At 42.2% G+C, this 25,275-nt stretch overlaps 1 protein-coding gene and 1 non-coding gene across 2 annotated transcripts in view; both read right to left on the reverse strand.

Annotated features, from left to right (window-relative positions):
- Positions 1–25,275, reverse strand: part of LOC126279819 (solute carrier organic anion transporter family member 74D-like) — a 98,421-nt gene that overhangs the window by 46,189 nt on the left and 26,957 nt on the right. Inside the window, exons 4-6 of the mRNA XM_049979708.1 lie at positions 16,265–16,366; positions 6,677–6,880; positions 1,704–1,892 (exon numbers count right to left, since the gene is read on the reverse strand). Of these exons, the coding sequence (XP_049835665.1) occupies positions 1,704–1,892; positions 6,677–6,880; positions 16,265–16,366 (495 nt within the window). The remainder of the gene's footprint in view (positions 1–1,703; positions 1,893–6,676; positions 6,881–16,264; positions 16,367–25,275) is intronic.
- Trnal-caa (transfer RNA leucine (anticodon CAA)) lies at positions 1,424–1,500 on the reverse strand. Its single transcript has one exon. It is a non-coding gene; the product is annotated as a tRNA-Leu (tRNA).

Consider the following 25,275-nt stretch of genomic DNA (forward strand, 5'->3'; position numbering starts at 1 on the left):
TCTACTGTATTTCTTTCCCCCATTCCTGTCAATTGTTCCCTTATGCTCTCCCTGAAACTCTGTACAACCTCTGGTTCTTTCAGTTTATCCAGTTCCCATCTCCTTAAATTCCCACCTTTTTGCAGTTTCTTTAGTTTTAATCTACAGTTCAAAACCAATAGATTGTGGTCAGGGTCCACATATGTCCCTGGAAATGTCTTACAATTTAAAACCTGGTTCCTAAATTTCTGTCTTACCATTTTATAATCTTATAAGCTTCATTAAGCTCCAGTCTATTGGCTAACATTATCACGCTGTATTTATGAAATCACAACATTTTTGCCCACACGACTGTAATAGTATATATCCATTATACTCCACCAGCGACTTCGACATAAAAAGCAATTTCAAGCAGTTCTGAAGCGCCTTAGCATATGGCATAAATTAAAATAAAATCCCAAAATATATCGCGCAGTGTGTTTTGAATTTAATTGTGACGCGCTAAAGCGCTTTAGAACCATTGAAATATTGTTTATGTACCGAAATCCATCCATTAATGCATTGGATATCACACCTCACATGATTTCCTGGGAAAATATCACTATCATAGTTCCTCTCTATTCACAATGGCACTTCTTTAAAAAAACATTTAAATTTGAGAGAACATAAATATCGCAATGTTTTTACAAGAAATGTATGTTTCAGCCCTATAGATGAGCTAAAAGATCGCGGAGCCGTTATAGGGTTATTGACCATCGAAATAAATGGTAATGGCTCTGAGCACTATGGGACTTAACTTCTGAGGTCATCAGTGCCCTAGAACGTAGAACTATTTAAAGCTAACTAACCTAAGGACATCACACACATCCATGCCCGAGGCAGGATTCGAACCTGTGACCGTAGCGGTTGCGCGGTTCCAGACTGTAGCGCCTAGAACTGCTCGTCCACCCCGGCCGGCGAAATAAATGGTAAAAAGTGAGGTGTTTCTGTTTATTTTTTTTACTCCTTATTCTACAGTCAAGATGTTTCACCGCACCAGTATGAATACAATGAAATTGAGAAACTTATTTAATGTGTCCAGAATGAGATTTTCACTCTGCAGCGGAGTGTGCACTGATATGAAACTTCCTGGCAGATTAAAACTGCAGGCCCGACCGAGACTCGAACTCGGGACCTTTGCCTTTCGCGGGCAAGTGCTCTGCCAACTGAGTTACCGAAGCACGACTCACGCCCGGTACTCACAGCTTTACTTCTGCCAGTACCTCGTCTCCTACCTTCCAAACTTTACAGAAGCTCTCCTGCGAGACATGCAGAACTAGCACTCCTGAAAGGAAGGATATTGCGGAGACATGGCTTAGCCACAGCCTGGGGGATGTTTCCAGAATGAGATTTTCACTCTGCAGCGGAGTGTGCGCTGATATGAAACTTCCTGGCAGATTAAAACTGCAGGCCCGACCGAGACTCGAACTCGGGACCTTTGCCTTTTGCGGGCAAGTGCTCTACCAACTGAGCTACCGAAGCACGACTCACGCCCGGTACTCACAGCTTTACTTCTGCCAGTACCTCGTCTCCTACCTTCCAAACTTTACAGAAGCTCTCCTGCGAGACATGCAGAACTAGCACTCCTGAAAGAAAGGATATTGCGGAGACATGGCTTAGCCACAGCCTGGGGGATGTTTTGATTTAATGTGGTTTATGACGTTACAGTTGAATTCTATACTTACTTGTCGTGATCCTTGATAGCCAGGGGTCCTGCAACAAATCTTTGGGCAACGGAATGTGGTAAATGGACTCCAGATATTTGTCCCGGAAAGCCTCCATGTTGAGAAACGCAGCGACAGCAAACAGAATGGCTAACATCTTGCAGAGCGCCACCGCATTACTGAATACACGACCCAGGGACGGACAGAAAGCTGAAACGGATAAAGTTACATTATAATTAAGGAGACATTTAAATTTCATTTTATAATAACATGATTATCAACCATAATAATTATTTATTTGCAATCGCACACGTGTGGCTACAGTGCACACAACTGTTTTCTATTACACATCCACTCACGTTCGTTCCATACGCAGAGAAACATACCGAAATTACATTTCTTTTCATGGACATAGTTTAAACTTCAGAGCACCATAGCTGTTAGAAAATCGTAAATGTAATTAATAAAGCGGTTTGGCACAAGTGGTAACTAGTTAACGGTTGTGTTCAGCTACATATCCACAAAAAAGAGAGAAGTATCTGAGTTATCATTAATTCAATTTTTAATCAAAAGTTTCATTTTGTAGAAAGTACAGTAACGTAAAAAGCCTTATTAGTTACAGATAACAAATTGTTCATAAATAAGACAACTGCAGCTCAATATAGTTGCGAAGGTAAACAATATAATGTGCTCTTAAAGTAAGTGCTTTTTCTGAGACTGTTTGGTGAATATACACATATTCGTGGACGTTCACAGTAACTGTTAGATAACAATATTTTTTATCACAAATGTTTGCCCTGAATCATTTGTTCCACTGAACTTTAATTCGTCTCGTACTGTTGAAGGCAATCAAGAGGCCAGAGTACAACTTTCATCTTATATGACGTAGGATAGAGTTGGTGGTAGGAACCGCATGGACATAATGCAAATATAGCTAAAATGCGTAGTGAGACGTGGCTGACTGAACCGCTGGCGAGATGTGAGGCATTTATTGCCATATTGGCAGATCTGTTTCTTTTCACCAGTTGGTCTATGTTTTGATCTTCTCGCGAGCTATAAGCCTCCCACGATATCCAGAATGCTGACCACAGAACCCTTTGTACCAGCATCTTTTTTTCTGACTTGGTGTTACACTTTTTCTTTATTCTATTGCACATATATTGGTGGCAAGATGAGCCTGAGCCTGAGCCTGAAATTGATGGGCTATCCTTCCGTGATCATAATCCCTCTGACAACGCTTTGTAGGCAGCCTAAAACAAAATTTGGAAAATCTGTTGTTCTGTAGCAATTTTCAAGGATGTAAGATTTCAAGGGATTTCGTTTACTACAACTTAGTACCAAGTTTGGTTACGTCCTGCCATTGACAGGGAACATATGTCGGAAATTTTAATGGAGTGCAACACATAGCCAAGGAGACAACAAGTTTAATACCATCGGCTATGGTTTCTCTAAAAAATGGTGCTAACCTCATTCGGAAGTGAAAGGTGCACATTTAAGCCAAAGATTTTTGGAGCCAGACTGATCCGTACACAGACGAGTGGAATCCTGCACAACCGGAATTTATGAAGAGAGTATCATGTTAATTCAAAATAGAGAGACAAAGATGGTCTATTTCTCGCCAAGTCATTTCAGAAGATAATTTCATTATCCACTTTAGTTTTACTATGATCACAGTCATCTGTTTTACACGATCAGCTTATTTCGGTGATGTGGCATTTACAAAAGCTTACTCGTAATTTTATTATCACCCTGTGTCAGTGAATGTACGTCTGTCACTTAAATATATAACTGCTTTCATATGCGCGCGTGATTAGCCGAGCGGTCTCAGGCGCTGCAGTCATGGACTGTGCGGCTGGTCCCGGCGGAGGTTCGAGTCCTCCCTCAGGCATGAATGTGTGTGTTTGTCCTTAGGATAATTTAGGTTAAGTAGTGTGTAAGCTTGGGGACTGATGACCTTAGCAGTTATGTTCCATAAGATTTCACACACATTTGAACATTCTGAACTGCTGTCATAGTAGACTTAAATAGGAATAACATCCCATGCTTAGAAAAAGTGTTACGTACTAAAACTTTGCTGCGGCTATAGTGTTACTTAAACAGTTGAAAAGCATTAAATGTTGTTCTTGTACTGCTCAAGCAGGACATTATGACCACATACCTAATGTCCGGCATGTCCACACTGCCACGGATAACAGCGGCGCATGGAAACAATGAAGCGTTAGTAGGTCGCTGCAGGGAGTTGTCACCACAGCTACACGCACAAGTCACCTAATTCCCGTAAGTTCCGGGGAGGGGGGCGGTCAGCTCTCATGCCACGTTTAATCGCATGCCAGATGTGTTCGACCAGGTTCAGATCTGGAGAGGGGGCGGGGGGGGGGGGGGAGAAAGGGAAGGATGGGGGGGTCAGCATATCAATTGGAAGTCGCCACAGTGTTCCTCGAACCACTCCATCACTCTCTTGGCCTTGTGACAAGAGGCATCATCTCATTGAAAAATACCACTGCGTCAGGAAACATGATCGTCATGAAAGGGTTCGGTATCCCTTGGCTGTCATGGTGCCTTGCACGAATTCCCCTGGAGCCATGGATACCTACATGAACGTCCTCAGAGCATAATGGAGCAGCTGCCAACTTTTCTCCACCCGCAGTACGAGGGACGTTTGAAAAGTCCGTGCAAAGTCCGAGAGATGGCGCGTGTTGAGATCATGTTTAGTTAGTAGCATCTTTGGAAAGAACTCACACTAAGTTTCAGCCATATTGGTCTATTTCTTTATGTTTGGCATTCGTGTGAATCAAGGAAGTTGAGTGATTGTCAAAAAATGGACGAAGAAGAATTTCGTGTGGTGATTAAACATTTCTTTATGGAAGGAAAAACGCCTCAGGATACTAAAAAGAAGCTTGATAAACATTAAGGTGACTCTACACCTTCGATTATAACAGTTAATAAGTGGTTTTAAACTTTTTGGAGTGGTCATATGGGCACAAGCAATGCTGAACTTTCTGGACTCCCTGTGGAGATTACGATTTCAGAAATCATTGATAAAATCGACGATATTGTGATGGATGACAGAAGAGTTAAAGTGCATGAGATTTCTGGTGCTGTGGGCATCTCGAATGAACGGGTATATAATATTTTGCATAAACATTTGGACATGGGAAAGCTATCCGCAAGATGGGTTCCGCGATTGCTCACGCTTGACCAAAAAGAGAAACATGTGAAGTGTTGCAAGGATGGTTGTAAGACGTCGTGGTCTCCTGACCTTCATTGCTTACATATTCTGCCCTCACAATCATATTCCTCACATCAAGACGATTCATTTGAACCCAAACTCGATAAGATAAAGTCAATGTTGCATGAATTCATGTAAACGATATGCAAATAACTAATAAATCGCAAATACGCTCCGAGATTGAAATACTCGAGGCTGGCGTACACACACACTTTCAAGACACGACGGTCACAGGGGCTTTTAGTTTGGGAGACGCAAACCGCACGCCGGGGGCGGTCCCTTCAGAGGATGACTCAGCCTATCACTTCACTGCATTTTACACACGACAGCCTCGACCGTACCTAGCAAGATTCTAACGGATAATTATTCAAATTGAGTAGAAGCAGCTCTCAGCCATTCTGCCAAGTCAATAACAATCTTAAACTTTGTATAGAAATTTCATTAGCGAATCCTATCCTTAAGAGGTAACGACACATTCCGAAAAGAACCCAGAAATAACGTGTTCAGTTCATAACTAAAAGTGCCATTGTGATTTCTCAGAATTTTTGCAAATTAAACAATAATTTTCGTTAGTTTCATGTTTTTCTTACACTAATTAGCACTACTCCGGTACCCAAGTATCCCACTAGTTACATAAGAAATTTTGTGAATTTTTGTGTCATTTCCTTACAGTGGACGACTCCAGAAGATATTTATTGTTGAAAGTTTTTCAGGCATTGCTCTTTAGAACGTTAGGAGCGTCTGTCTGACTTCTGTGGTAGTGTGGGGGTGGAAATTGCATCTTGCAGGAGCCACAGGGTAAAGGGTACATCTCAGATTAATCCGTTGTGCAGAATGACAGAATAGCACCCAAACGCTCACATGGTTTACAGCTGTTCATAAAGAAACCGCAGGACTGTGGATGAAGCATGGATACATTACTATATTCCTGAGACCAAACAACAATCTAATCAATGGGTTACCAAGGGAGAATCTGCACCAAAAAATGCTAAGACCAGTCCTTCCGCCGAAAGGGTTATGGCGACTGTCTTCTGGGATTCGCAAGGGATAATCTTCATCGACTATTTGTAAAGGGTAAAATTATTACAGGTGCATATTATTCAATGTTATTGAACGGTTTAAAAACCGAGCTGCAAGAAAAACGCAGGCGATTGGACCGCAAAATAGACCTTTTCCATCACGACAAGGCACCAGCTCACACCTCAGCAGTTGTGGTCGCAAATGTAATGGGAAAAGGATTCCAACCCCCTATTCTCCAGACTTGGCTCCCTCGGTCTACTATTTGTTCCCCAATTTGAAGAAATGGCTGGAGGAACAAAGATTTTATTCAAACGAGGAGGTGATTGCAGCAACTAATAGCTATTTTGCAGACTTGGACAATTCCTATTATTCGGTAGGGATCAACAAATTAGAACAGCGTTGGACGCAGTGTATAATTCTAAAAGGAGACTATGTCGTAAAAATAAAAAAAACGTTTACCCCAAACACGTAAGTAGTTTTTATTTTTGCACGGACTTTTCAAACGCCCCTCGTACAACTGACAAGGGTTGTTCCCCCGAAAGACGAGGATTCGTGCAACCGCATCGGCATGGTGAAGAGTCGTTGCAGAATCGTTTGGATTTAACCCAAGTGTTTGGAATGCCATGGTGATCATGTGCTTAGAAAATTATTTCTTTTCCCACCATGGTTCGACCAGCAATGGTCGACTGATCCACAGTGAGTGCAGCACACTACTGGCTCTGCAGCTCGCCCGCTGGGTACTTACAAGTGTCCGGCGGCTCCCTGATGACGTAGCGCTTGTTGGAGATCTGCACGCGTGCGCCGTCCGGTGAAGCTGTCCGCGCGGCGGCGGTGGCCTCGCTCAGGATGTGGTCCACCCGGTCCCGCACGGCGGCCGCGGGCAGCCGCGCCGGGAACATCACCAGCAGCAGGCCGCACGCACACAGCAGCACCGACAGCACCGTCCAGCCTGGCCGACAGCGACCACCACCAACATTACCCTCCACAGCCATCCAATACTGTACTCAGGAACATGATCAGCACCAAACCTTATACAGTGAACACAAGGCACAGTGGTGCCCAACCTTTTACATCTATGTCTACATCTCCATACATATTCCGCAAGCCACCGTACAGTGAGTGGTGGGGAGTACCCTGCAGCAGCACCGCTAGTCTTTTCCTCTCCTGTTCCACTCGCAAACAGAGCGACTTAACAACGACTGACTACGCTTCCATATGAGCCCTAATTTCTAATCTTCGTGGTCCTTATGTGAAACCTATTTTGACGGCAGTAGAATCGCAAGTTGCGGACTTTCAAAATAACTACGTATCCTCAGACTCAGCGTTGCAATATCAAAAGTTTTGGCTGGTTTCATTGCCTAAGGGCTAGGATACGTAGTTCCCGCATTATAGACCAAATGCTGCTGAGTCTACAATATATGATAAGAATTATTATTATTCTCGAATCAGAAACATACAAATTTACAGTAGCCATACACATCAATAAATATGGACATATATATACACAAATTGTATTTATATTACACGTGCCCAGTACTATGCAACCTCCAAGGCACTTGGAGTGGCTTGCAGGAGATCAATCTTCGTGCAGGATGTAGGGCACAAAAGGCACTGGAGCACATGGCTTGTGGTTTGTTCATGTCCACAAACACAGGACGTATCTTCTGTTATGAAGCCCCATCTCTTCAGGTTCTCTCTGGATTTTCCAACTCCTGATCGTAATCTGTTTAAAGATTTCCACACCAACCAGCTCTCGTTGTGTCCAGGTGGTAGTTGTTCAGCTTCTGGCGTCAGCAGGTGAGGCGTCGACTTCCTCCATAACTCCAACCTTGTCTTATCTGGTGAAATGGTGAGCTTCTCGGATGTTCTCAGGAAGCTCTTTCGGGGTCTGAGCCGTTGCTGTGGTGGATTATGTCCGTGTAGAAGATGGGCACTGTCCTGTTCCACTTTCAGTCTCTCGCTGTTGGCAGCCACTGTTCTGCGTATCAATGGTGACGCTATTCCAGCCAGGCAGTAGAGCTTATCAGTTGGGGAAGGTCTTAAGCAACATGTGATCAACCTGCAGGTTTCGTTGAGAGCCTCCACGAAGATTGCAATGAATTCCGACCTAGATAAGACTTGCAATCGGGCGTACCCTGGGCGTCAGGTTACTCTAGCGGCTGATCCTTTCACACCAGAAACATCATCTTCGTCCTTTTTAGGACCACAGTTGACCATCATATCGATGAATATAGAAGGTACGATAAGAATACACACATGAATCGAATGGTCGAAGGTTCCTATCACTCGCCATTGCGAATTTTATAAATGAAAGACTGCAATTAAATAAAATCTGCAGGTACTATCTTAACGATTTAAATGATGAGTACAATAGTAGAAGTACTTTTGAGAGTGCGGTATATTTCTGCAAAACACTTATTGGTGTCGATGGTCCAATACATTCCTACTACACGTAATTAGTCACGAACAACAACATAGGTCGCGAGATATTCACTTCTAAATGCACACTGCGTCTTCACTGTGCACAAGTCGGCACTCCGAAGTTTTTCTATCTGCCGCGACCACGCGCAAACTCCTCCACTGTCCAAGTCTGTCGGTCACGCCGTAACGCCGCGGGCGCTCCGTGTCCTGAGCCGTCCTCTCCAGAGCTACCTGTCCTCTCCGGAAACTATGCTCTTCCCCACTTCCATACAGTCTCTCAATTCACGAGCACTGTGATTGGCCGGAGAGCTCGTGCCATGTCTTCAAACCAACGCACCCACACACATATTTAAGAAGATAAATATACTGGATTTACCGGTTTTTCAAAAAGTCAGAATAAATTTGAAAACTGAATAAATCACGGAATAATGTAGATAGAGAGGTACAAATTGACACACATGCTTGGTATGACATGGGGTTTTATTAGAGCCAAAAAAATACAAAAGTTCAAAAAATGTCCTACAGATGGCGCTCCATCTGATCAGAATAGCAATAAGTAGCATAACAAAGTAAGACAAAATAAAGATGATGTTCTTTACAGGAAATGCTGAATATGTCCACCATCATTCCTCAACAATAGCTGTAGTCGAGGAATAATGTTGTGAACAGCACTGTAAGGCATGTTCGGAGTTATGGTGAGGCATTGGCGTCGGATGTTGTCTTTCAGCATCCCTAGAGATGTCGGTCGATCACGATACACTTGCGACCTCAGGTAACCCCAAAGCCAATAATCGCACGCACTGGGGTCTGGGGACCTGGGAGGCCGAGCATGACGAAAGCGGCGGCTGAACACACGATCACCACCAAACGACGCGCGCAAGAGATCTTTCAAGCGTCTAGCAATATGGGGGTGTGCTAATAAAACCCAATGTCATTCCAAGCATGTGTGTCAATTTTAACCTCTGTATCTACATTATTCTGTGGTTTATTATACTGACTTGTTGATCACCCGGTACATTTAAATACGTGAAATTAAATAAATATTCCTAAGGCTGAACCATAAACACGCTCTAACACGCATAATTAAATAGATAAACAATTAACTAAACATATATGAAAAGAAAAGAAGCAAAACGTAGGCCAGGAGGTAATGTCTTTGTGCTTTCTAAAACACAGTAAACAATCGACCAATTTCTTCATGAATAGTATATATCGGTTATAAACGAAGAGAGAGATGAGTAAATATATTTCTAAGCATGCTGCTACCGTTTTTCGTGTAACAATGGTTTACTTATGGCCTGACGCGTTCGATAATAATCGGCCACTTCGACCTCCAATAACTCATGTGCTATTCAAGTTACATGCCTGTAATTTATACCGATTTAGGTTTACACTAACAGCTTTCTAAAGACACGGCGATCGACAAAATCGGATGAAGCGTTTATATTTTGGAAATTCGTTGCTGAGAGTTACTTGTATAATTTACCGTCAGATACTAAACTTTAAACTAATAGCCGGCCGGAGTGGCCGAGCGGTTGTAGGTCCTTCAGTCTTGAACCGAACGACCACTACGGGTGCAGGTTCGAATCCTGCCTCGGGCATGGATGTGTGTGATATCCTTAGGTTAGTTAGGTTTAAGTAGTTCTAAGTTCTAGGGGACTGATGACCACAGCAGTTAAGTCCCATAGTGCTCAGAGCCATTTGAACCATTTTTTAAACTAATGAAGATATTGAAAATCTGATTACACCATCAGAATCGTCATGCAAATAACATTAATGTACATGTTTCTTTTTGAGGTATCATGATTCATCTGGCTACTACTAATTTCTATACGAACTGTGAAATGTCCGCCATTAAGGCTTCAAAAAGTCCGCCATCCGTAGCACTCCCGGCATGTATCCTTCGTCGACACAAAGCACCGTCCTCGTCACAGCGGAATTCCCAGCCACGCGGCTGGACCACGCGTTGGGGCTACCCCTCTCGTCTGGCTAACGTTTGTCACCACGTGTTTGCTGCCGGGCCCCGGCATTGACGAGCGTCCTGTGCGGCCGCCCCAATTCCGAACATGTAATATTTCCAGGGCGCCACAACTCACCCGTTACCTCACAAGGTGCTCCTCGAAAACGAAGTCGTCTTCCTCCAGTGATCCCCATTTGAGGTACCGTAACATTTGTCTGTTGTTCGAACCAACAGCTAGCTCATCTAGCACTTCGCCTCTCAATTGCTTCGATGGCCTCCTTCAGTTCGACAGGGTGCGGATCCCAAACATTCAAGAATAGGTCGCACTAGCATCCTACATGTGGTCTCCTTTACAGATGAACCACTCTTTCTCAAAATTCTCCCTATAAACCGAAGTCGACCATTCACCAACCCTACCACAGTCCTCATATGCTCGTTCCATTTCATATCGCTTTACAAGATTTCCCCCTGATATTTAAACTATCTGACTGTGTCAAACAGGAAACTTGTAATACTGTATCTACTGTGTCAGACCATTACAGTTTTTTTTCATGTTTCTCCGAATTAAGGCGACATTATATGTCCTATGACGACAATGTAAAATTATCGAATTTTGTGAACCATTATCTTGGAAACTTTTTAAGACACTAACTTACAATTTTTCATAATTATTGAATCCACCTTTCTCGATACACTGAAATTGAATTACAATTTTTCATAATTATTGAATCCACCTTTCTCGATACACTGAACTAGAATTATTACTAAAATTTTATTGTAGGGCATGTTATCTTTGTTGTTCAAATACTCAGTTTTTTGACAGAATTTTATAAATAAACAATTCAGAATATTTTAATTATTCTAGTTTCATATGTGTTGAATCTCACACTTGGCATGCTGTGAAAATTTCGTGTCTCTACCATCAGTACTTTTTTAGAAAACGAATCTTTTATTTCAAAAAATGTAGTTCAGAGATACTGAGGTGTAAAACTTTTTTTATTACAAATTCTTGTGCAGACTTATATTTCTGCTCCTTTTATGCACTACAATTGCCCCAGCCCATAGTCTGTGTCTTTTTCAGTGTCACAACAGCCCAACGCTTGCCAGCTCCTTTTCTTTCTTGCTTCTTTTGCCATTTGCTGAGCAGGTAGCTCTGTTTCACGTACATGAACCTCAACCAGTTCCCACAGTTCTTTAGCTGTGTTTTATCCAAATCTTACCCTTAACTTCTCCAGAACCTTAAGTCTTTTATAGTTCCTACCATTAAAAGTTATTACAGCATTAGACACTTCCAACTTTAGCGTCATAAGGCCAACAAATACATTTTTAGGCACACAGCACCACATAACATTACCCAAGGAATCATCCACATTCTGGGTCTTCCCATGTAAACACTACTTTAGCAGCTCAGGACTTGCCAAATCTCTGTAAATAAGTTTTATTGCCTCCATTACTGCTAAAGGAAGAGAATGTTTATATGTAAATTTATGCAGGGTGCCAGAAAATTGAGATTGCCTATATCTTCACCAAATTCAACACGGTGCAGAGAACATTACCAGCCCTTGCACCTTCATCAATGCATCTAAGGCCATAGAACAGTCTCACATTAGTTTCAAACAGTTAATTACCTCAACACTTTGATTAAGTACAAAATGCTTTTCCGTTTTTGCACTTCTGACATTTAATAATTAATTTAGACACAACAACTACTCTAGCCCCAATAACCTAGTAAAGTTTAACTTCACCACCACAAAGACAGAAAGAGACAGTTTCAGAAAGAACTTGTGCAAGAATTTGCAGATCATTAATGACATTGTCCATAACATCATTACTGTTACCAATGTCACCCGTTTCTAAAGTTACTTTCCTTTTCGATGCACTAGGGGGCGTGGTCACGTCAGAAACATTATCGTGGTTTCCTTCACTGTTAGCACACGTGTTTTCAAGTACTTCAGAAGAAAATGCAGGTCTCACATGTCTGTTACCCACAAATATGCGTTTCTTGAAGCTACTTTTACGCTTAGTCATTTTATTTACGTATAAAAAGCAATAGAAGTTAGCTTACTACAAAAACAGCAGGTAATCAAACTACTTTCAATGAAAACTAGTATCAGAAGCAAAGGACTGATTTATTTATTCGTAATTCCATCTTCGGAGACGTAGCAGTAGGCCCAGAACAAAGCAATTCACAGCCTTTTAGACTGTGTAGTTTCCAAGAAATGACTGATTAGCTGTGGCAGTATATGCGTAGCTGTGACATTTGACAGCAACACATCAACATTTAAAATATTATTTGAAGGTCTCACAATTGTCTGATTTTAATGTATTATATACCAAAATGTTCAGGGAAGTCGAAAGTACGTTATGGAGTAGAAAACAGAAAATGTCAAATTTCAACGAATTTCACGTACAATGTCCCCTTAAAATGGTTCTGAGCACTATAGGACTTAACTGCTGAGATCATCAGTCCCGTAGAACTTAGAACAACTTAAAACTATTTAACCTAAGGACATCACACACATCGATGCCCGAGGCAGGATTCGAACCTGCGACCATAGCGGTCGCGCGGATCCAGACTGAAGCGCCTAGAACCGCTCAGCCACGCAGGTCCAGAGTTATGGTGAGGCATTGGCGTCGGATGTTGTCTTTCAGCATCCCTAGAGATGTCGATCGATCACGATACACTTGCGACTTCAGGTAACTCCAAAGCCAATAAAACCGAACTGGGATTCCAGCCGGACCTGTCTACTTACTTGTTTTCAATTGTTTCAGTTGTTTCTCTACGCCAGGAATGTCAGGGATGCAATATGTAGTCCCTAAGGGACTCCGTGCGTTGGTCGAACTGCGATAGAGTATGTTTATACAATTCCCCTGCGTGAAAAATTTCTTAAACGTGTAATTTAAAACTTCGGCTTTCGTTATGCTATCTTCATCTGCCAAACCAGACTGGTCAACGAGTGACTAGATGGAAGTCTTAGATCCGCTTTTCAATTTTCATAAGACAAACGTTTTCTAGCGTTCTCGTCTACATAGTTTGATAGTGTATGACGGTAGTATTGGTAGCATAGCTCTTTTCACAGACGCATGGAACTTCACTAACTCTTGTCTGTCGTTATTTGTAGGTTTCTGTTGTACCGAGAGTGCAACAACCTTTGCTTCTTCAGCACTTTCTAATTTCTTTGCTAAACCCCGGTGGGCCTTTTCCGTCCTTAATCCACTTACTAAACACATACTTGTCCAGAACACCACTTACAATCTGTCTAAAATTTGCCTGTAATTCCTCTGGGCCCATCGTGCTAGAACTAAACTACAGCAGTTCATTGTCTAAATGAGATGGTTGCAAGTTCTTATTTGCTCTTTTCCAACAGCGTCTAAATGTACGACTACATGTACATGGCTACTCTAATACTCACACTCAAGTGCTTGGCAGAGGGTTCATCGAGCCACCTTCAACACCAATTTTCTATTATTTGCGCTCTCGAACACCGGACGGAAGAAACGAACACCTATATCTTTCCGTGCGAGCTCTGATTTCACACATTTTATTAATGTGATCGTTTCTCCCTACGTAGGTCGACACCACCAAAATATTTTCGCATTCGAAGGAGTAGTTGATGAGTGAAATTTCATGAGAAGATCCCGTCGCAACGAGAAACGCCTTTGTTTTAATGATTTCAGCCGCAAATGCTGTGTTACATCCGTGGCACTCTTTCCCCTATTTCTTTATAATACAAAACATGCTGCTCTTCTTTGACATTTCTCCATGTAACCGTTAATCCTCTCTGGAAAGGATCCCACACAGCGCAGCAGTATTCCAAAAGAGGACGACAAGCGCATTGTAAATAGTCTTTTTACCAGATTTGTTGCCCCTATAAGTGTTCTGTTAATATAACGCAGTCTGTGGTTCGCCTTCTCCTCAACATTTTCTATGAGTTCTTTCCAATTTAAGCTGTTTGTAATTGTGATTCTAAGTATTTAATTGCATTTAAGGCCTTCACATATGATTGGTTTATCGTGTAATCGAAGTTTAACGGACTCCTTTTAGCGCTCATGTGAATGACCACACACTTTTTATTATTTACGATTAACTGCCAATTTTTGCACTACACAGTTAGCTTATCTAAGTCGTTAAGCAGTTTGTTTTGATCTTCCAATCACTTTACTAGACGATAAAAGAGAGCATCGTCTGCAAACAACCTAAGGCGGCTGCTCAGATTCTCTCCTTGGAGAGCGCCAGAAATCACTTCTGTTTTACTCAATGACTTTCCGTCACTTACTACGAACTGTGATCTCTCTGTCAGGAAATCGTGAATCCATAACCGAGACGATATTCCATAAGCACATAATTTGATTACAAGCCTTTTGTGAGGTGCGGTGTCAAAAACTTTCTGTAAATCTAAAGTACGGAATTGGTCTGAAACCCCTTGTCGATACCATTCAACACTTCCTGCGAGCAAAGAGCTAGAAGTGCTTCATAATAACGTTATTTTCTAAATCCGTGTTGACTATGTGTCAATAGACCGTCCTCTTCGAAGTAATTCATAATTTTCGATCAGAATATATGTTTCAAAATCCTGCTGTGTATCGACGACAATGATATTGGCCTGTAATTCAATGGATTACTCTTATTGCCTTTCTCGAATATTGGTGTGACCTGTACAACTTTCCAGTCTTTGGGTACGATCTTTCGTCGAGTGAGACGTATGGAAGTTTGAGTTCGGCCGTGAGTGACGCTCGGGTAGCCAAATGGTAAGACGACCGCTCGAGATAAGCGGTAAATTCGGGTTCGAATCCCTGTCTGGCACAAATTTTCATTGTCGTCTTTCCATTAAACATCTGACGGTAGTCCACAATCACAACTGCGAATATATTTTATATATTTCACAACGGTTGTGGTCGCCCCAGTCTGAAGGAACGTTACATAGTAATTCGGAATAACAAAGGAACTGCAATATTTGACATGTTATAAAGTCATTACTAGCAGCTTCACACAGCCTACAGATGTAGCTGCAGTACTTCAACGCAGTTTATTCGACAGCAACAACAAGCCACTATCACTTCAGTCACAATCAACAACAATAAAAAGAAGCTCTCAGCCTCATACGACCCGAAGAGAAGCTATTTTTTCGGAAAGTGATCGCTTATGAGCTACTTAACAGATAGAAAAAACTGAACATAGGGGAGACCTTTGACCAAACACTGAGATGAGTGTCATCTGCTCCAGGCTCATCGTCACCCTACCTTTCCCCGTCTCTGTCGTCTCTCTCTCTCTCTCTCTCTCTCTCTCTCTCTCTTTCTCTCTTTCTCTGTATCTCTCTCTCTCTCTCTCTCTCTCTCTGTCTGTGTCTCTGTCTCTCTCTCTCTCTCTCTCTCTCTCTCTCTCTCTCTCTCTCTCTCTCTCTCTCTCCCTCTCTCTCTCAGTACTGGCTCACGCCCTGCCACCCACACACATTGAGAGACAGAGTGAGATAGTATATTTTCATGTTATGTGAGGTGAGTTAACAATGCGAATATTGTTTTCCAATTCCCATTGTTCAGAATGTTCAAATGTGCGTGAATTTCTAAGGGACCAAACTGCTTAGGTCATCGGTCCCTAGACTTACACACTACTTAAACTAACTTATGTTAAGAATAACACCCACACCCACGCCCGAGGGAGGACTCGAACCTCCGGTGGGAGGAGTCGTGCAGTCAGTGGCATGGCGCCTCTAACCGTGCTCCCCCTCCGCGCGGCCCAATTCCCATTTTCAACTGCTTCTCTGAGAAGGGGAGTCTAATTAACACACTCATTTGAATCAATTCTATGCTCGCTCTTCCCAGTTCTGCATCTTTCTGTTTATCGTACGTTGCAAGCATTGCGTAACTTCACCAACTGACATCAAGAGACTTACTCCCACAAAACAGTCAGCACCAGTGTAAAGAGAGGAATGTTTCAGAATTTTGGGCACTCACCAATCCACCAGCCGTTGATGGGGTCTTCGGCGCCGCCTGTAGTGAGGTAGGCCAGGGCGTGGCCGAGGCGGAAACCCAGCTGCTGCACGGCCAGCACCGCTCCTGCAACACAAGCCTCCTCTGAGGAACAGGCAGGCAGCTGGCGTTTGGGGAAGCAAAAAGCAAAGATTATAGTTACTCCGTCTCAACAACTGACCGTCTGATCTAGGTTACATCATTATTTTTGGAAAAATGTTAAGAAAAGCTGGTGCTAGTGTTGATAAAGTGACGATCCGGTTCTTTCGATGGAAACTGGACTCTGTTCCTGTAGAACTGTATCATTTACCTTTGTATGTCCTTCCTTTTGATTGGAGGTCCAAGGGACTTGACAGTTGATTGCTACTACATATAGTCTGCGAAACCAGATAGAGATGTTGGCCACTAATGCGTCCTGTATAAGGATAGTATTAACCCCCTCAGCGTCAGCTAAGGCCTGAAGATACTGCACTGAAGCACCGAAACTGGTAGCCAAACAATAAATGACGTCGTACGGATGGCTGCAGATGTTCCATTTCATTACATATGTACTGTACGTATGAAAATGTAAACAGATATGCCATTTTATTTATGGGTTGAGATTGATCGTTATGCTTGTGCCAAAACTGATAGGGTGCTTCGGGTGGCTACAACTACACAAACCGCTAAGTTTGACCGTCTTGTGACTTCGTCTCAGCAACGAACGATTAACGGACGTTCCTTATTAATTTGATAAAGAGTTTGACGACGCTACGTGGGCTGTCCTAGGGAGGGGTTTAAATTTTCCGCAAACTCCAACTACTGTGCCCATATCAGCTATCATCAGTGCCTTGAAAGAAGTTGCATGCTACTTTTCCAGTGTAAGGTAGGAAGAGTGTCGGGCGATTGTTAAGTCTTGTCCACATTGAAGTAATATCCCCTGTGCAGAGAGGGCGGCACCACCAAGACTTAGTAACGGTGCAACTCAGCTGTTCTCTATGCTGACAAAGGAAGATCCACTGTGTTCTTACCAAGTTACGTCTACAATTTTAAGATGTGCAGGCTGTCGGACGTTCCCACATAGGTTCAAAAGCGTTCTACGAACTCAGTAGTTCGGAACAAGGTCCAGCACCTGAAATCCGTCGTGAAAAGACGAGGTGCGGTTCCTCCGACATTACTTCCTAAGAGACACAAGACAGATGTACCTCTGCGGCCGATATTAAGTAACCTGGAGTCTCCTACATACCAGGGTTATTTGGAAAGTAAGGTCCGATCGGTCGCGAAATGGAAACCAGAACGAAAATCAAAAATGTTATATTTGCAGTAGTTAGCTGCACCTTCCAGCTACTTATATATACAGATGCCGGATATACTAGGGTATACTAGGGATTCTGTCCAACGCACCTATCCAAAGCTCCCTCGGATTTTCATTGGGGTTTCCATTTCGCGATCGATATGACCATACTTTCCGAATATCCTTCGTATTACATTGCTGAGTATTAAGGTTCACTCTTGTGACCTTCTTTTCGCAAGTCTCCTCACCAGATCGGGAGTTTATCAGATTTTATCAACAGGCTGAAGACTATGAGGCTCGGCAGCTCGGATTTGCTGTTTAGTTTACATTATTTACAAAATTTCCGCTCGCAATGTCCTAATCGTTGTTTGAAAAACAATTTAAGAAACAGATTATGACCTTCCTCCACCTCATACATTCCTCAGCTTCTTTTTTTTATTTAATAATGAATTTTATTAACAAGTTGGTGCGTTGTAATGGGAAGGCGCTTGTCACCCTTGGTGAACAACGTTTTTATGGAAGATTTTGAAGACACGAAGTTGAAATATACAAATTTTAAGCCTCTCATCTTTTGGAAGTATGTAGATGACACTTTTGTAGCGTGGTGAGGAGAAACTCCACAAATTCTTGGACCATCTGAATTCCATTCACAGCAATATTCAGTTTACCAAGGAGCTCGAGAAGGATGGATGCTTCCTTTCATCGATGAATTTCTTCACTCTGGGACAAAGTTGTCTTTCGGAATCCGAAATATAAAGCGTTCGTTGTGCAAGTAACAAGGCTAATGGCACTAACAATGTTAGCACAAGACTTCGTTCAAAGTAAGAGTCAGTTTCAAATTTGGATACACCAAACCTAAATTGTATTTGTCACAATTTACTGAAAAAACACTAGTTTATACCTCTAAACAAGTACTGCTCCCTATTGTTGTTGTTGTTTTTGTTGTTGTTGTTGTTGTGCTCTTCAGTCCTGAAACTGGTTTGATGCAGCTCTCCACGGTTCACATGGTTCAAAAATGGTTCAAATGGCTCTGAGCACTATGGGACTTAACTTCTGATGTCATAAGTCCCCTAGAACTTATAACTACTTAAACCTAATTAACCTAAGCACATTACACACATCCATGCCCAAGGCAGGATTCGAACCTTCGACCGTAGCGGTCGCGCGATTCCAGGCTGTAGCGCCTAGTACCGCTCGGCCACTCCGGCCGGCAGCTCTCCATGCTGCACTATCCTGTGCTGCTTCATTTTCCAGGACGTACTGCAGCCTACATCCTTCTGAATCTGCTTACTGTATTCATCTCTTGGTCTCCCTCTACGATTTTTACCCTCCACGCTGCGCTCCAATACTAAATTGGCTCTGAGCACTATGGGACTTAACGCCTGAGGTCATCAGTCCCCTAGAACTTAGTACTACTTAAATCTAACTAACCTAAGGACAACACACACACACATGCCCGAGGCAGGATTCGAACCTGCGACCGTAGCGGTCGCGCGGTTCTGGACTGCAGCGCCTAGAACAGCTCGGCCACCCCGGCTGGCAATTCTATTCAATACCTCCTCATTAGTTACTTGATCTACCCATCTAATCTTCAGCATTCTTCTGTAGCACCACAATTCAAAAGCTTCTATTCTCTTCTTGCCCAAACTATTTATAGTCCATGTTTCACTTCCTTACATGGCTACACTCCATACGAATACTTTCAGAAACGACTTCCTGACATTTAAATATTTACTCGATGTTAACAAATTTCCCTTCTTCAGAAACGCTTTCCTTGCCATTGCTAGTCTACATTTTATATCCTCTCTACTTCGACCATCATCAGTTATTTTGCTCCCCAAATAGCAAAACTCCTTTACTACTTTAAGCGTCTCATTTCCTAATCTAATTCCCTCTGCATCACCCGAATTAACTCGACTACATTTGCACCCTATTAAAACACTTCAAATAGAGAAAAATAAAAAGAAGTAAATTAAGGTTTAATGACCCAGAAAGACTGAACACCTTAGATGGACAACGTGGTTTAGCGATGTTCGCATGTGCCGCTGTACGTTTTGGAGACAAATCAGTACATTTCCCTTACAATTATACCAGTATGTCGTATGGAATAATATTATGAAATAAATCACCTAAAAGAAAGTTTTCGTAATATCAAAACGCTTCAAAAGGACACTTGGCGGTAACCATCTACTAACAATCACAGAGACATTTTTTAAAAGAGTTAGGTATTTTAACTGCTACTCCCCGCTATATATAATCGCTTATGATTTTTCTTTTAAATACCCTATCCTAGTACAAAACGAATAATAATTTCCACAATCCGAGATTTGACAAAATCTAATTAATTCTGCTATGACAAAATTTTCTGATTAACAGGCAAAGGATGTAAAATTTCTTACAAATAGCAAAGTTAAGACGTAGCTGAACACTGAGTACGGATGTCTCTATAGAGGACGATACTGCACAAAATTTGGTGTGTACCCCCATCAGACCGGACAAATAAAAAATTGCAAAAAGTTAGGGTGGTGGTTTTAAAACTGCAGGTAGTCTCCCCCCACGTGAGTAACATGCGCAGAACGTTCATACGACCAAGTGAAAGTATCAGAAAACTCCTTCTGTGGAATGTTGTTCAATTCACATGTCACACTGAACGTCATTTATACCGTCAAAGCGTTGAGCGTTAACCCTTCATGCAAATTTCTGAAGTTTGTGGTTTTATTGCAGGTTCGTAGGCTTATTGATAACATCGAGTCACGTCGCCTGCGATGAGTTTTTCCAGAAAAAATTTGTCCGCGTTTTGCCTTTCAGTTAAGTTTGGCAAAGCGTCTACACGTCGCTTCTTCAAAGCTTTCTAAAGTATGCCTTGAACAATTTGATTTAGAGATGTTAGTCCATTGCGATTTGTGACACAACAACATTGACACAGTACGGCCGTACGTCCACTACTTAACTCTGCTTGTTCACAACTGAGTGCTCGAATGCTTACATCTACATCTACATACATACTCCGCAATCCACCTTACGGTGCGTGGCGGAGGGTACCTCGTACCACAACTAGCATCTTCCCTCCATGTTCCACTCCCAAACAGAACGAGGGAAAAATGACTGCCTATATGCCTTTGTACGACCCCTAATCTCTCTTATCTTATCTTTGTGGTCTTTCCGCGAAATGTAAGTTTGCGGCAGTAAAATTGTACTGCAGTCAGTCTCAAATGCTCGTTCTCTAAATTTCCTCAGTAGCGATTCACGAAAAGAAAGCCTTCTTTCCTCTAGAGAGTCCCACCCGATTTCCTGAAGCATTTCCGTAACACTCGCGTGATGATCAAACCTACCAGTAACAAATCTAGTAGCCCACCTCTGAATTGCTTCTATGTCCTCCCTCAATCCGACCTGGTAGGGATCCCATACGCTCGAGCAGTACTCAAGAATAGGTCGTATAAGTGTTTTATAAGCGGTCTCCTTTAAAGATGAACCGAAAATTCTACCAATGAACCCCACAACTGCCATTACATGCTTGTCCCACTTCATATCGCTGTGCAATGTTACGCCTAAATATTTAATCGACGTGACTGTGTCACTACTAATGGAGTATTCAAACATTACAGGATTCTTTTTCCTATTCATCTGCATTAATTTACATTTATCTATATTTAAAATTAGCTGCGATTTTTTACACCACTCACAAATCCTGTCCAAGTCATCTTGTATCCTCCTACAGTCACTCAACGACGACATCTTCCCGTACACCACAGCACCATCAGCAGACAGCCGCACATTGCTATCCACCCTATCCAAAACATCATTTATGTAGACAAAAAACAACAGCGGACCTACCAAACTTCCCTGGAGCACTCCAGATTATACCCTCATCTCCTATGAACACTCACCATCGAGGACAACGTACTGGGTTCTATTACTTAAGAAGACTTCGAGCCACTTACATACTTGGGAATCAATCCCATATGCTCGTACCTCAGTTAGGAGTCTGCAGTGGGGCAACGAGTCAAAGGCTTTCCGGAAATCAAGGAATATGGCATCCGTCTGATACCCTTCGTCCATGGTTCGCAAGATATCATGTGAAAAAAGGGCGAGTTGCGTTTCGCAGGAGCGATGCTTTCTAAAGCCGTGCTGATGCATGAACAGCAACTTCTCTGTCTCAAGGAAATTCATTATATTCTAACTGAGAATACGTTCGAGAATCCTGCAACAAACCGATGTTGAGGATATTGGTCTGTAATTTTGTGGATCCGTCCTTCTACCCTTCTTATATACAGGAGTCATCTGCGCTTTTTTTGAGTCGCTCGGGACATTACGTTCGGCAAGAGATTCGCGATAAATGTAAGCTAAGAACCCAATGCAGTAAAGTACTCTCTGTAAAACCGAATTCGAATCCCATCAGGACCTGGCGATTTATTTATTTTCAACCCATTCAGCTGCTTCACAACCCAAGGGATGTCTATCACTATGTCCTCCATACGGGAATCTGTACGAGATTCAAACGGCGGTATGTTTGTACAGTTATTAGTACAAGGCACCACCGTAGCTGCTGCGCTGACATCGCTAATACGCAGGGAATAAAATCAGCCTCGGAACCTTTTGGACAGGCCGTGAACATCAGTTTACTGTCACTCGTTCGTCAAGAAAGCTAAAGAAAGCCCTTCGGTGAAGATTTTATTTAATCGCGTTGTCGGCTTCAATCTGGGTACAGTATGGCAGTCTGGGTTATGAGTGGTTATGCTTTCACCGGAATTGACTACAATAACAGCGGAACGGACAGAAATCTATATTGTCTCAAAAATTTTCACCGACTAATATTAGTGATTCCAGATCAGCACGTTTCCTCATTAAGAATTTATGCATAGGAAGTAGTAATTAGCCCGTTACGTACGACGTACTGTAACTGCTAGCAGGAGGGCAGCATTTACTGGACAGATTGCGGCATTGGGAGAAGCGAAACTGAACTCCTTTTGAGTAAAGACAGTCATCATAGACTGATAAGTCATTGCAGAACCCCATTTACCGACTTCCATTAGAGAGTGAAACAATAGGTCAAGGAATTTTGAAATAAAGAGTCCATGCTAATACAAGAGTTAACAGTCTTTAAGTCTATAAGATTAAGGAGTTTCAAAACCACAGTCTCACGTCTGGGATTCAGCAATGGTTGCTTCCAGAAATATTTGAATCACATCGGTTTTACCTTATCCACACAGCGTTAATATAGTGGAGAGGAGAACTCTAACAATATCTTCTTCGGTTGGACAATTTGGTGCACCTCTACAAAAGTTGTGTTGTGAGGTCTTAATAAAAATAAAATGTACACAGCTTACTTCAGTAATATCTCTCTTATTCGGGTAACTGATTATAAGATTTAAGCTGTTTATCTGATTAGACTGTATTATTCGTTGTCAATGTTACATCGAAGGCTGTAGGAATCAATCTCAAATATCACTTAAAAAGAAAAAAATGCATTCATTCATTTTGTGTTTATGCAGGATGAGAAAACTAGAAATGACGTGGAAAATATGTATAAGAATGATGCAGAAATGATCCTAGTTAATGAACAGGAGAACTGCCCACCACAGTAAATGATGGAACCAACGACTTCTGATGGTCCAGTAGGGTACTGCCACATATCTGAGCACGCGTATCTCGAGCATGGTATGTCCCAACTAGGTTTCTTCTCGGTCTCCTCATAGTTGAGAGAGCAATAGGAGGAGATGTGTTTAGTGACCAGTATTGGTGCTCACGGTAAAAGAGTGCGTGTTCCTTGTTGAGTGTTACGGGAACCACACTTCGTGGAAAACTTGTGCGGCACTGTTTGTGCAAGAGTATCAGACGGGAAGTGTTCCAGAAAAACTCCAGCAAACTTAGTGGCTCTGTAGAGAATAAAAAGCGTAGCTAAAGTCATTGCCATTACAAATATTTTCCAGTCAAGTTTTAGTTTGCCCAGCCTGTATGACCTAACTGTATTTTGTCTCTGTGTTGCAAATATACCTTCATCATGAGATCTTTTCGAAACTCAATTAATATTGCTGTAATGGAGAGAAGGATAGTTGCAATTCCAATGAGTACTTCACACAGCCGTAGAAACCGCTTCTCATGTTAATATTTCTAAGAACATGAAGAAGACGCACAGCCTTCGAGGCGTATCGCGACGTAACACTGTTTGGAGAAGCTTTTAGCGAATTATCACTTTCGAGTGACTCCCTCAATCCGGTTGCCGGCAAAGTTATACCGCACACGCGGATCGTTTTCAGCGATGGTTAGTGTCTTTGTAGTGGGGCCCTCTTTTGACGTATCCGAAGTTTACCAATACTGCTATGCGTACCACCGACAGCAGCATGACTGGCTGGTGGGTTTCCCACAACCACCAAGCAGCTCGTCGTCTGGATCACGGGGCCCTGGGTTACGTTCCTGGCCAGGTCGGTGACTTCATCAGCTCTGGACTGGGTGTGTGTGTGTCGTCCTTGTCACTCATGTAGTGTTCATCACTAGGCGACTCGTCAGAGTGGCGTTTAATGGAAAGACTTGCTGCCGTACAACGGCAAAAGGGTTTCCTGGCAAATAAAGAAATACGATTATATCATTTTTACCTAAGCGTAGGTGGCAATGAGAGAAAAGGATTTCTGAACTTCTCCTGTTACAGTTTTAAAACGAGATAGACATTTGAAGACCGCGCTTTCGACAAAATTTATCCTTAGCGTCCGAACCTTGTCTGTGTTCTAAGCAGGTACGGAAGACAGCTTACGCAGTAGCACAAAGTGCCTTTTAAAGTGCAGTATACGGGCAGAAAACGCTTGTAGCTGGACGTGACTGGTGTTTAGTGCCATTAAAACTACTTTGTTCGGTTTCTGAAGACAAGTTATAGGAAATACATAACAAAATAAAGACAGAAAAATAAGTAAATGACCATTTATTTGTTATGTATCCTAAAACATTATCCTGTGAAAATGGTTGTCAGCTGTGTGTGCAAGAATATCAACAGATAGCCATGTATTCTGAATGATGAATATGATACATGTGGTGTCTGTTGTTTCGGGAATGCTCGAAACAACACACACTCCATATATAGAATTATGGTGACGGTGTAGGTGCACACCACACGAGATACCGCGAGTAATAAGGCTTATGAACAGGGGCACAACATCAGTAGTTTGTGGTATAAAAATGGTTCAAATGGCTCTGAGCACTATATGACTTAACGTCTGAGGTCATCAGTCCCCTAGAACGTAGAACTACTTAAACCTAACTAGCCTAAGGACATCACACACAAAACCGTATCAAAAACCCTACACTATTTCCTGTTAATGAACACTGTATCAAAATTCCTTCTATAGTTCCTGAGATTATGTTTCACATACAGAGAGAAATAGCGACTGAAGACTTTATTTTATAACAAGTATCGATGATTCCACCGACTTCTGCCATTCACCGCTAGACAGCAATGGCATTATTTTATCAATGGTAGGGAGTTTAATTCAACATAAATTGGCCAAGTACACTGACGGGAAAAAATTTCAACAAAAACAAACACTTAATGTAGAGTAATGAAATTTTGACATTACATTAGCCTAGGTAATATATTTGAGTAATTAATATCGTAAGATCATAGGTTAATGTAAGCACGAGATAAGCCATTGCAAATGTGAAATGATGGTACATTAAAAGTTGTTGTAACAACCAGAATATTCAGTGCAAGCATGCAAACAAACGTGGGTGCGTT

The sequence above is a fragment of the Schistocerca gregaria genome, chromosome 1, assembly GCF_023897955.1.
Source record: "Schistocerca gregaria isolate iqSchGreg1 chromosome 1, iqSchGreg1.2, whole genome shotgun sequence".
In the NCBI taxonomy this organism is placed as follows: Eukaryota; Metazoa; Arthropoda; class Insecta; order Orthoptera; family Acrididae; genus Schistocerca; species Schistocerca gregaria.